The sequence below is a fragment of the Sinocyclocheilus grahami genome, unplaced genomic scaffold (assembly GCF_001515645.1).
Source record: "Sinocyclocheilus grahami isolate Dianchi unplaced genomic scaffold, SAMN03320097.WGS_v1.1 scaffold346.1, whole genome shotgun sequence".
Classification (NCBI taxonomy): Eukaryota; Metazoa; Chordata; class Actinopteri; order Cypriniformes; family Cyprinidae; genus Sinocyclocheilus; species Sinocyclocheilus grahami.
The window spans coordinates 870,263-883,714 of NW_015505525.1; the positions used below are offsets into that span (position 1 = coordinate 870,263).

The 13,452-nt window shown below is 37.0% G+C and overlaps 1 protein-coding gene across 6 annotated transcripts in view; it reads right to left on the reverse strand.

Moving 5' to 3' along the window:
- Positions 1-13,452, reverse strand: part of rapgef2a (Rap guanine nucleotide exchange factor 2a) — a 49,719-nt gene that overhangs the window by 5,661 nt on the left and 30,606 nt on the right. For 4 of the 6 annotated variants that reach the window (XM_016229011.1, XM_016229013.1, XM_016229012.1 and 1 more), the window contains exons 8-19: positions 9,182-9,304; positions 8,675-8,852; positions 8,427-8,563; positions 8,190-8,348; positions 7,761-7,913; positions 7,004-7,168; positions 6,805-6,912; positions 6,495-6,698; positions 5,339-5,447; positions 4,999-5,242; positions 4,623-4,783; positions 3,751-3,765 (exon numbers count right to left, since the gene is read on the reverse strand). In XM_016229011.1, the coding sequence (XP_016084497.1) occupies positions 3,751-3,765; positions 4,623-4,783; positions 4,999-5,242; positions 5,339-5,447; positions 6,495-6,698; positions 6,805-6,912; positions 7,004-7,168; positions 7,761-7,913; positions 8,190-8,348; positions 8,427-8,563; positions 8,675-8,852; positions 9,182-9,304 (1,756 nt within the window). Of the gene's footprint in view, positions 1-3,750; positions 3,766-4,622; positions 4,784-4,998; positions 5,243-5,338; positions 5,448-6,494; positions 6,699-6,804; positions 6,913-7,003; positions 7,169-7,760; positions 7,914-8,189; positions 8,349-8,426; positions 8,564-8,674; positions 8,853-9,181; positions 9,305-11,003; positions 11,292-13,452 lie in introns of those variants that run through there. The other 2 variants (XM_016229015.1, XM_016229010.1) reach the window with 2 other exon arrangements.

Here is a 13,452-nt window from a genome sequence, read left to right on the forward strand (position 1 = left end):
TTAACTGGAGATCCAGATCAAGCAGAATCAGAGGAGATGTTTTCTGATGAAGACAAAACTTTCAGAGTTTTATTGGAAAGTAGAGCTGTAAAAAGTACAGGTTCGTCAGTAACATGTTAATACTAAAATAAAAAGATTTTCTGACTACAATCACACCGCTAAGATTTATCCAATTTTACATATATCCAATTTATTATCGCTGGTCGATGATATAGTTTAAATTATCTGATGATATAAACAGTCAAGCAGTTTATATTTGCTAAACAGTATATCCCTTTACCTGATATAAGTGGGTAAAGTCGTAAATACTTACAGTAATTTTGGGTTGGAAGTGATAATTCGTTACGTGGTGATATTAACAGTTCACCCAAAAAATAAAAATGTTATCATCCTTTACTCACCCTCATGTCGTTCCAAACCTGTATGAGTTTCTTTCTTATGTTGAACATAAAAGAAGAATGCTGGTAATCAAACAGTTGATGGTTCCCATAGTATTTCTTTCCCTACTATGGAATGGGGACCAACAACTGTTTGGTTCTTCAAAATATCTTCTTTTGTGTTTAACATAAGAAACTTTTACGAGGGTGAGTAAATGATAACAATTTTCATTTTTGGGTGAACTGTTCCTTTAAGGATAATGAAACCTGTAAGGTTTTGTTCAATTTATAATAATTTAATGTAGTGACAAGCCTAATGACTATCTGTTGATGTGCCATCACTGTCACAGGTAAATTAATTTGATAAATTACAGGGTTAAGATTTTGATCATATAGCCCACCCCTCAGCATTTTAACTGAGGAGTTAATTGGAAGTCATGACAAAATACTTACACATAACAGATTTTTACATAGTAGATAATACATAATACATTTAGTTCCAAACAAAAAAAAGCTTTGGCTACTATGGTGTCAATATGCTACTCAATTGTTCAAACGTCTTGTAGGACATTCCTCTAACCAACAGTGATGTTGGTAATTTAGTAAAATCTGTTCTGGTATGATGATCACAGACAACCATGAGTATACCTCAAAGCATTACAATTAACCGCTCAGAATTGTGTTTCAGTTAGCGTAAACAGTCGGGATTAAAAAAAAAGGTGTGTAAAAAATTCTTCTAAATATAACAGATTTTTTATTTTATTTTAAACATTCTAATTTGTATCTTTGTTTTACTGCTTATTTGATTAATTACATTAGAGCTTGCAATGCTTAATTGAAAACACTGAGAACCAATGTTTACTTTCGGAAACACTTTCAGACAATGCGAAGCATGAACAGAAGCTACAGAAAGAGAATTGTACATAAAAAGATAAGGCAGTAAGAGTAGTACATCAAAGTCTGAAAAGAAAAGAAAAAAGAAAGGTAATTTAATTACATGACTTGGCCCAGTGGCAAGTTTAGCAAATGGCACAAAGTGTATTAATCTACACAGACGGGCCATTGAAATAAACCAGAAACAAAAGGTAATAAAGTGTGTATATAGTCCCACAGCCTTAAGGCGTGTTTAATTTGACCCAGAGCATGAGTCAGGCTTGCCAGACAACTGGCAAAACACAGTCTATTGGCAAAAACATGGCAACAGTGCTGCTACATCTTACTTTCACGAAAATGAGAATTTCCCTTAAGTCTTTTTTTTTTTAATCAACAAGTGACAGATTATCCATGGTGATGCCATCAAAGTGAAAATGTTGCCACTGACTCAAGTTTGCAAAAATTAATAATATCTGCACAAGAATGATACTATGCACGGCTAAAAAGGTCAGCAGAACAGAGAGAAGGAAATACAGTCAACTAGATAAAACTTTATTACAGACTTTGAGAAAGAGATAGACAGGCAATTAAGCAAGACGGGTATCTAGGAAGACGAACAGCTATCTAGAGAGATGAGTGGAACTATACGGGTCGTCAGTAACATGTTAATACTAAAATAAAAAGATTTTCTGACTACAATCACACCGCTAAGATTTATCCAATTTTACATATATCCAATTTATTATTGCTGGTCGATGATATAAAAATTAAATTATCTGATGATATAAACAGTCAAGCAGTTTATATTTGCTAAACAGTATATCCCTTTACCTGATATAAGTGGGTAAAGTCATATATACTTACAGTAATTTTGGGTTGGAAGTGATAATTCGTTACGTGGTGATATTAACAGTTCACCCAAAAAATAAAAATGTTATCATCCTTTACTCACCCTCATGTCGTTCCAAACCTGTATGAGTTTCTTTCTTATGTTGAACATAAAAGAAGAATGCTGGTAATCAAACAGTTGATGGTTCCCATAGTATTTCTTTCCCTACTATGGAATGGGGACCAACAACTGTTTGGTTCTTCAAAATATCTTCTTTTGTGTTTAACATAAGAAACTTTTACGAGGGTGAGTAAATGATAACAATTTTCATTTTTGGGTGAACTGTTCCTTTAAGGATAATGAAACCTGTAAGGTTTTGTTCAATTTATAATAATTTAATGTAGTGACAAGCCTAATGACTATCTGTTGATGTGCCATCACTGTCACAGGTAAATTAATTTGATAAATTACAGGGTTAAGATTTTGATCATATAGCCCACCCCTCAGCATTTTAACTGAGGAGTTAATTGGAAGTCATGACAAAATACTTACACATAACAGATTTTTACATAATAGATAATACATAATACATTTAGTTCCAAACAAAAAAAAGCTTTGGCTACTATGGTGTCAATATGCTACTCAATTGTTCAAACGTCTTGTAGGACATTCCTCTAACCAACAGTGATGTTGGTAATTTAGTAAAATCTGTTCTGGTATGATGATCACAGACAACCATGAGTATACCTCAAAGCATTACAATTAACCGCTCAGAATTGTGTTTCAGTTAGCGTAAACAGTCGGGATTAAAAAAAAAGGTGTGTAAAAAATTCTTCTAAATATAACAGATTTTTTATTTTATTTTAAACATTCTAATTTGTATCTTTGTTTTACTGCTTATTTGATTAATTACATTAGAGCTTGCAATGCTTAATTGAAAACACTGAGAACCAATGTTTACTTTCGGAAACACTTTCAGACAATGCGAAGCATGAACAGAAGCTACAGAAAGAGAATTGTACATAAAAAGATAAGGCAGTAAGAGTAGTACATCAAAGTCTGAAAAGAAAAGAAAAAAGAAAGGTAATTTAATTACATGACTTGGCCCAGTGGCAAGTTTAGCAAATGGCACAAAGTGTATTAATCTACACAGACGGGCCATTGAAATAAACCAGAAACAAAAGGTAATAAAGTGTGTATATAGTCCCACAGCCTTAAGGCGTGTTTAATTTGACCCAGAGCATGAGTCAGGCTTGCCAGACAACTGGCAAAACACAGTCTATTGGCAAAAACATGGCAACAGTGCTGCTACATCTTACTTTCACGAAAATGAGAATTTCCCTTAAGTCTTTTTTTTTTTAATCAACAAGTGACAGATTATCCATGGTGATGCCATCAAAGTGAAAATGTTGCCACTGACTCAAGTTTGCAAAAATTAATAATATCTGCACAAGAATGATACTATGCACGGCTAAAAAGGTCAGCAGAACAGAGAGAAGGAAATACAGTCAACTAGATAAAACTTTATTACAGACTTTGAGAAAGAGATAGACAGGCAATTAAGCAAGACGGGTATCTAGGAAGACGAACAGCTATCTAGAGAGATGAGTGGAACTATACGAGAGGTGTCTAAAAAGACGAGCAGAACCGCAGCAGTGCACAAATACTCACGAGTGAATCCAGGTGCTGTGAGCAAGGAGAGGGTAGCGGGATCATTAGTACAATCGCACAAATATAACAAAAAGAAGGGAACATAAAAAGCAGCAGTAGAGTGGAATGCATTTATGAGCAGAAAATTATAGTGAAGGCGCTGTATGTAGAATATAGCCATGACATGTGCAGCATTATATTGTATGTTAAAAACAGCAAACAGTTATTAGGTTGTGAAGGTGCTATGTAAATATGGCTCAACATCAAAATCATTATTTTTGTGTCTATATATTAGGGCTGCACGATTATGACAAAAATCATAATTGTCGATTATTCCTTTGAAATTGTAATTGCGATTATTAATTACAATTAAATGAATGATGTTTGCACCTTTGTTTGCAGCAACTGCATGCCATATTTTTATATGAAAATAAACAAGCTGAAAACACTAACTGAAAAACGTTTATTGCTTTTCTATAGTATTAAGCCTCAAATGTCAAATACACATCGGATTGGTTTCTTCTTTAAATAAAAAGGTCAAAATATGCATGGTATTATAATGTTAAACTAAAACTAAAATTAAAACAATGGAAAAACCCTCAAGATAACATGTAGAAAGAAAAAAAGCATCTTAAGCATGCAGAATAACATAAGTGGCTTTGACGATTAATTGCTGCTTTGAACGATTATGTAATTGTGGCATCCGTAATTGTAATCGCGATTAGAAATTCGATTAATTGTGCAGCCCTACTAAAAATGTTTTGTGTATATATAAATATACACACACACACAAACATATACACACATATACATATATGCACACACACAGTACTGATTATATATATTATGCCGATTTTTGAGCATGCAATTGAGTATTATGTATGTATATTTACCTGGTGGCTGTGTACTGTAGTCGATGATGCGTTGTTGGCCTTGGGCCAGGTCAGGGTTACTGGATGAGAGATTTCCACTGACTGCGACTGTGGGCTGAGTCTGTTTGTTCTGTCTTAATCCCACAATGCTGTCATCCTGAGTCTGCCCTAACCCGAGGTCACTATACAACAAAAGCACAATGACTCAGCATGACTCGGTATGAGGTGAATATCAATCAGAATTGAACACATACGTCAAAAGCAGTGGATGTGAAATAATGCCCTTCTGTTTATGAAAATATCACTAAGATGACAAGATTCGTACTGATGTTCTTTCTCTTTCAGGATTCTTAAAGTCAGCAATAGTGACAGAAGAACAGTTTGTGTGCTTGTATACCTGTAAGGTTTCTGAGGTAGGATGCTCATGCGTGTCTTGTCTAGAATCTTCATGAGTTTATTTCGGCCGCCCACAGTATGTGCTTTGACCTTCTTGCTGACCTTTTCTTGACCTATTACATCTGAACCAGCCCCAAGTTCAGGTACAGAATAACGGCTATTTTTCTTTCCGTCACCAATCTTTGGAAGATGAGGAACGCCGTTTTTCCTTTCCTCTGCCACCCTGGCCACCAGCTCCTTGAAGACTGAGAAGAGTGAAAGTGAGTAAAAGATAAGACTTTTTTAAAATATTTATCAACAGCCTGTTTGTATTGGAAGGTGTTTCCAGGTAGGAATCTCACCCAGGAGGTTGGTTTTGACACTCATACAGAGCTGTGTATTGTTTTTGAGAATTTCAGTTGCTTTGGACAGCTGCACATTCTCAAACGTCTGCCCGTTCACCTCCAATATCTGCAAAAGTGTGAAAAAGATTAAATAAGACAAAAAGAAAGAAAAAATATGTGTAAAGAACATGCTTCAGTGTCTTAAAGGGATAGTTCACCCAAAAATGAAAATATTATGTTTATCTGCTTACCCCAGTGCATCCAAGATGTAGGTGACTTTGTTTTTTCAGTAGAACACAAATTAAGATTTTTAACTCTTAATTATTATTTTTAACCGTTGCAGTCTGTCAGTCTTATAATGGAAGTGAATGGGGAATCACGGCTTTGAGAGTCAAAAAACATACACAAACAAAACCAAATTAAACCCTGCAGCTAGTGACGACCTATCTCTCAAATGGACCATTGACACTCCTGATTGTAGATAGTGTCAATGGTCCATTTGAGAGATAGGTGGCAGTAATGCACTTATAAGTCTGCGATCCGCCGTAAAGCAAGAACAAGAAGAAGACACGTCACGTGCCAGCTGTCGAGGACGCGCTCAGGACTTGCTCAGGACAGTTCAGACACTGCAGTGCATCAGATGTAAAAAAAAAAACAATAGAAATACTGTTCAGTTTCTTGCATAGACCGATCGTTTCGTGTCTTTACACATCAATGTATCGTCACGAGCCACGGGGTTTAATTTGGTTTTGTTTGTGTATGTTTTTTAGAAGAAGACACGTCACGTGCCAGCTGTCGAGGACGCGCTCAGGACTTGCTCAGGACAGTTCAGACACTGCAGTGCATCAGATGTAAAAAAAAAAACAATAGAAATACTGTTCAGTTTCTTGCATAGACCGATCATTTCGTGTCTTTACACATCAATGTATCGTCACGAGCCACGGGGTTTAATTTGGGTTTGTTTGTGTATGTTTTTTTGACTCTCAAAGCCGTGATTCCCATCCACTTCCATTATATGACTGACAGACTGCAACGGTTTGAGTTAAAAATCTTCGTTTGTGTTCTACTGAAGACACAAAGTCACCTACATTTTGGATGGCCTGGGGGCAAATTTTATTTTTTGGTTGAACTATCCGTTGAACACTGCTTTATACAGAGGTTTGAAATGTGTCACCTGGTCTCCACGTTTAAGCCCAGCTTCCTCTGCTTTGCTACCAACTTCCACGCTGCTGATAAAGAGGCGCGTTCCTCGTTCAGCTCCTCCAATCAGTGTGAAGGGGAGGGGCATCTCTCGAGCAAGCCTATTTATAGTAATCACTCTGGGTTTGGCTTTAGCTGCACAAGCTATGTTGAGCAACCGCAACTGACCTGTCATTTTCTGTTTGGATAAATAGAGGAAGTTAATAAAGATGCTAGTCTGATAAAGTGATGAATGACAAATATTTTAAATATGCATTAAAGTAATGCTTGCATACTGTTTATACCTCTCTTTCCAGATTGCTCTGAAATTCCTCCAAAAAACCGGTCATATCAGGATCTCCTTCAAAGTCACTGAAGTGATTGTTAACCCATAACAACACAACTCGGGTTACCTGATTAGAGGAGAGACGGAAGAACTGAAAGTCCCGTCCAACTGACGCTTAATGTGGGTTTCTTTAGAAAAGCTTGATTCAGTCACGCTACCTTGTCCCGTAAACTGGGGTCATTAAACCAGTCCAGAAGTCTCTGTCCTAAAATCATAGGACTGGGCAGGAAGGTACGATAGGTCAACAGGAAGTCCTCAATATATGTAGGGTCGACAACTGAATGATCCTCCACTAAGTGCTGCATTAGCCTTTCAGCAGTGCCCTAAAAAGTGTACATAAGATTTTTCTTTTAAATGACCACATTTAAAGATCTTTCTTCTTTTCTGGTCAAAATAAGTACTAAAAAACCCCACACATTTTAAATCAAATTAATTTAGGTTTATTAATTGGTCAAATGGTCTAAGTGAATAAACCATTGTCAAACCAAGTTTAAAACATTTTTGAAAGAAGTCTCTTATCCTCCCCAGGACTGCATTTATATGATCAATAGTGTGAAACATATTGCGAAATATTTGTACAAGTTACAACTTAAATGAACTTTTCTTTTTTAATATATTTTAAACTGTAATGTATTCCTGTCATGGTAAAACTGATTTTTCAGTAGCCATTACCCCAGTCTTCAAAGTCTTTATTGTCACTTTGGATCAATTTAATGCATCCACAATTTCTAAAAAAAAAGATCTTAAAAACACAAAATGTGGAGGGGATGTTCTATGGGCTATTATATTCACATAACATATAAAGTCAGAGATTAAGACAGACCAGATTCATCAACTTCAAGACTGTAAAGCCGAAATCTGGTTTCGCAGTACTTTTTCCAAGTCAGTCAAGATTTTTCTAAAAAACAAAAATACCTTGACAACAATGTGTCCTTTGCGGGTGCCCGTCCGGTCGAGTTCTCTGTGTTCTTTGACCATGACGATTTCTCCTTCCTCCTCCACTCGCTGTGTGTTCTGCTCAACCTGATTCAGAATGCAGCAGTAGTCCTGCTGGGCAATACACACAAACTACACACACACACACACAAATAATAATGTTAACTGGCGTTTTTTTGCGTCAACATTTTATGCATTATTTGCCTTACAAATCAAGCTTGAACGGGGCTTTTTATTACATACACTATCACCACCTTGAATAGATTTTCAATTTGAATAAAAGTGCATTTCTAAACTAAAATACTAAAGTTTACAAAAATAAAATCTAGATCAAATTTACTGGCATAAAGAAGCTGCTTGAGGACTAGTTCACCATTATGCCCATCTTTACAATAAACACACTCTTACCTGACAGTCGTCCACTTTGGTCCTCATGACTCCAGTCATCAGCTGTTTTTCCATAGAAGGGGAGACACCAAAACTTCCACCCATACACACACTCTCACTGCCGCCATCTGGATAGATCACCTCTACTGCTCCATTCAGAATGACTGACCATGAGTCCAGCTAAAACACACACACATTTGCCTGTTATCAGCTGAACACAAATGTAGAGACGAAATGCTGCAAAGGGACCCGTCTCACCTCTTCACCGTGGTTGAGCACGATGGTTCCGGCCCGTTCCACAACCGCAAACACCATGACGGCACAGAGCTCCCTCCGCACCGAAACACTCAGACTGGCAAATGCCGGAAGCTGCTGCACAAATTCCAGCAACTGCTCTGTTTACAGAAAGAGAATGTGAAAATGAAAGAGAAAGTGTAAGTGAAACTTAAAATGAAAGTAGCTTAGTGAATTTCCATCACTGAACAATTCAAAGCACAAAAGTGTACCAATGTCATCATCTGTACGGTCCATAGGATCTTTCTCCAGACAGTCTCTCACAATATCTCGACTCATAAGAGGGTCCGTTCCCCTCCCTACATCCTCATCCTCATCATCCTCGTCCGAGTCCACTGCTGTTTCAGGAAGCCCGCTCAGATCCATGTCCCCACATTCACTTTCAGTGGCCTGTAAAATAAATACAATTTTCAAATAATGATGTTCATAGACATTTAATGGCTTTCTGTACTTTGTGACCCGCATTTGCGTGTGTGTGAAATGCTGATCTGTGGATCAAAAGGTATGTGTGCTTGAGAACTGACATGAATAGGTTATGGAGAGGTGACAGATGGACCACAGAGGAGGGTGGGGGAGTCCTCTACAGGACAGGATTTAAATGTGTGCGAGTGTGTGTGTCCCAGATGTTCACAATAAATCTCTGTCAGGATGTGCTTCTGTTGCAGAGTGTGTAAGGAGATTGCTTTATCTAGGGATGGAAACTCAGTGTCTCTTATCACCTGGTAAATATCTGATAAGCTGCTACTTCCTGAATCACTGGCAATACTGGAACGTGATTGGCTGGAAGTCATATGGGAGTGGCAACTGTCGGCAGGGTGAAGCTTTGAGAAGTCGGCAGGAAGCTGCAAGAGAACCATACAAAAAGAGTGATAAATTAACAAATAAATAAGCATATTAAGAAATAGCTACATTATTCTAGAAAATAAATGAAATAGACATTTTTTAGATGATTTTAGGTAATGTATATAAGGCTTTAAGCATATAAATATTTCATATTTTCTGTGATGTAATTGGTAAATATTCTTTTTTTCTTAATACATTTTAAGTACCTTTTAGCTTTAAGTTCGTGTAAATTGTCCTGCAGTGACAAAGTAAATTTTAAAAGTACAAATATTCCACAGACTTCAATTAATATGAATTAAACGAATATAATTATACAGCATTTATAATAATATTTAAATTATTGTTTAAAATAGTTTTAGCTGGAGTATTGCATGTCACATTACAAGACACAGCTGTCATTGCTTTAAATGTCAACTATGTATATGCATAAAAACAATATAACAATTCTTCCCTGACACAAGCTTTTGAGCATTTGTGCAAATACAGTGTTTTTTTTCATTTCTAGTTCATCAGGAAACCGAGGATTAATTTTAAACCCCTGTGTGAGTGTCAGCACAATTACTCGTTAGTGGAATGGATGATGTGTTCTCACACGCACAAGTTCAGCTGAACAGTGGCATTTAAAACATTTAATAATCCATCTACTCTGAATCATTTTAGTCACTGGTCGATAAAAATAAAACACACAATGAAGTATTATTGCTAGCAGTGTAGCATATATCCACCCTTTCCAGGCCTGGCAATCACAATTCTTTGATACAAGCAAACACACAGCACCATAAAAAGGTCCAAAAAGTAAACGAATGTATTGACTAATGAACAAAGCATTCATCAGTTGATAAGCCAAAGTAATGCTTAGATCTACACACCCTTACCCACACCCTACTGTACAACATTCCCTGAGGCTTACTACAGTAAAGTTGATGGGTTCATGTACTGATGTCCTAGATCAGATGGCCTACATACAGTGACCCTACAACAAAATCACATGTAGAATATACTCACGCGACTCAATAATGTAACCCCGTAAAACAAATCACTGATATGACAACAAGTCAAATAAAATGACATGTATTAACCAATGACAGGAAAACAACTGCAAAAACGAATAAAAATCAAATCAAGTATTAAGCTGAATAACATAACCAAAAACAAAATTATGCAGATTAACAATGTGAATAGAATTCATGAAAAATAATCAATTTTAAATTAAATTTAGATTGCACAACAAAACCAGAAACAAAAGCATGTAGATTTATAATTGAAACAGAATTCATTAAAAATAAAATTTGAAAAATAACTAAAATTAGACTGCAGACCAAAACCAGCAGTCCAATTATGCATATAATTTCAACAAAATTATTTATTAAAAATAAATTAGACTTTAATTAAAATTACATTCACAAAACAAAACTTCTCTCCTATTCAGAATATATTTGTTCACCAATTGCTCAATTCACTAATACTTTGTCTGCTTGTATACTGTTAATGTCAAAACTTAGTCCACCCTTTAAATTCAGCTGCTCCCTAATACTTTATAAAATGAAGCATGCATAGCTAAACAAATAATGCATGCATTTATTTACAGGTAATGCATGTGTGCGATTAACCCGTTGTTGTAAAAGAATTACACATATTTTTAAATATGCAGGCCTTTGTTTTTTTTTAAGAGTGTGTGTGTGTGAGAGAGATACTCACAGTCCTGGTCTCCTGTCTCCTGACTCCATAGCCATTAGGCAGGACTAGCTGTCTCATAGCCTGCAATACTGAATGCCCAACCATCCTGTGTGCATTTAAACTAACCTCTAAAACATTATCAGTCTCTTTCTGTACCACACTGTTCTAACCGCACCTATTTACTGTTACAAATATATATCTCCCCAATGCACTCACTCAGAGAGAGCATCCCTCTCTACTGAAATCAGCCCATCACCACAGTAACAGACAGCACTCTGGAAGAGAGTGATGTTTCTGCAGACACAATTTTCATCAGACCCTGCCCCTCTGTCCCATTCACACACACACACACCAATGTGAGATCATGGGATTATCAAGAGGCTGGTATTGTTTAAGCGGAGGGGGGTGGGGGATGGTTGACACCCACTGCCCTACTAAACCAGTCCGCAGGGTCAACCCTGCAATGAGTGACAGCTCACTGAACAATCAGGATGGCGCATATATCTGTTAAGAGACCGCCTTCCTGCTGTCAATCATAACCAGGCCCATTACAAATCAGAGGATAATAAAAAAACTAATGCAGAGAGACAGAGACTACATGCTCAAAGTGCCACAAGGGAGAAACTGAGAGTGATAGAAAAGAAGATAGGGAAGCTTTTACCAGATTAGATTGGCTAAGAATGTAGCCAAGACTATGGCTCTGTTCCAAAACCTAGTGATTGCTGTCTACATAGGCTGCTATTTTCTAAGGTAGCACTCTCTAGAGAGCAACTCAGTGGGACAAAAGCCCTGCTTCCACGTGGTATATTTGATGTTTTTGCAGTGCTCAGCCGAGATGCATTACCATTTACGCCTGGTTTTAACATGCATTTTAGGGTATGTTTGCATGACAACAATGTACAAAAAACTAAGATGTTTTCCTATGTATTTTTGAAAATAGTCCATTCACATGGATCCCTGAACATGTCTAAAATCACTGTATTATGCATGTCAGGCCAGTAGCTGGCGATGTCATTTTGTAAATCATCACAGATGCATTCTTCAAGTGCTCATGCAAACCTATAGACTGCGAATGTCTTCACAGTTTAATGAGTTTTCTACTACCTTTGGAAGTGGTCAAAAGTTGACAACCTCAAAGCCTTTTAGACATTTAAATCTGCATTTAGTGTCTTCATTTCTGATCGGATTTATGAAAATGCATCTTAATTAGGGTGTAAACTAGGGATGCGCCGATCCGATATTCATATCGGGTATCGGCTCCGATAGTGCCATGTTTCTCGGATCTGGTATCGGTCAGAGAGAACCGATCCAAATCCAAGAATTTTTTTATTTATTTTTTTCCCCGATTGTGCGAATTATTCTGTGTTACTTCTGAAGCCATACGATAGCTTAATGTGAGCTACATATGAATATTTAAGTCCTTACATTAAAGTTCACACAAACTCTTTTCTCCGCTGTGGCTGTCAGTCATTCGTTCAGCCTTTAAACCCTGGTTGCGTTCAGTTACAGCAGTCAGCTCGGTAAAGCTCTCTCCAAGATCATTCTGTGTTCCCATTATACTTGATTTGTAAATGCTTGTCTATGATTTAGCAAAAAGGACTTTATCTTCTTGCCGGAGTTTAATGTTTTGTTACTTGCTACCGGATGTCTGTGAGAACAAAACACGGGTGTAGAAAAGACTATACATTGTTTTTAACGTGCACAGTGACTGAAATTTAAAACTGTTAAAAGAAAGGCTCAATAACTGTTGCACAGATATAATACACTACGCATCTATTTCTCTTCCCTTTGTGCTTTGCAGTTTTTAACACGAAGCGGCTTCGTGCTCATAGACTGTCAACCCTCTACATTGAGAGTAAATCTCTCGCATATGCGACTAAATCTTCTCTCTGGGCGACTAAATGATGTCTAATATTAGCCAATGGCTAATAAATTCTCAGATTTTACTCGCCAGTGTGTGAGTTGGATGCGGAGTATATGATTAGCTCAGATATATTTTCACTCACAGAACACTCTGGCTGAGCGCTTCAGAGTTTCACTCTTCGTCAAGCGATCTGATATTTCTCAGTTCATTTGAATGGATGCGCAGCGCACCTGTGTTTGTGTATTTGGCGTAACGTAAACTCTAGTGTGAAGGCGCACGACTCGCCGTCGCTTTCTCTCACACGTGCAAAGAGCGAGAGCGAGCGAGAGTCTTACATAACATGCAGAATTGATGCGCTACATGTAAACGATATACTTTGTTGTATTTTCCTGTAAAAATAACAGTTCCTTTGTAATTCTTCAGCTTTTAAGAACTGCCGGGTTTTTCTGTAGTGTGCGGAACTAATGCGCTAATGACAATCTCATTGGCTGGCGCTCACTTATTATCGTCCCCGTTTAGATTTCAGCGAATCAGTTCAAGCAAACGCACACAACCTGATTAATATTCATGATTCCAGTAGCTCATTAATCCTTAGTGCGTTTTATT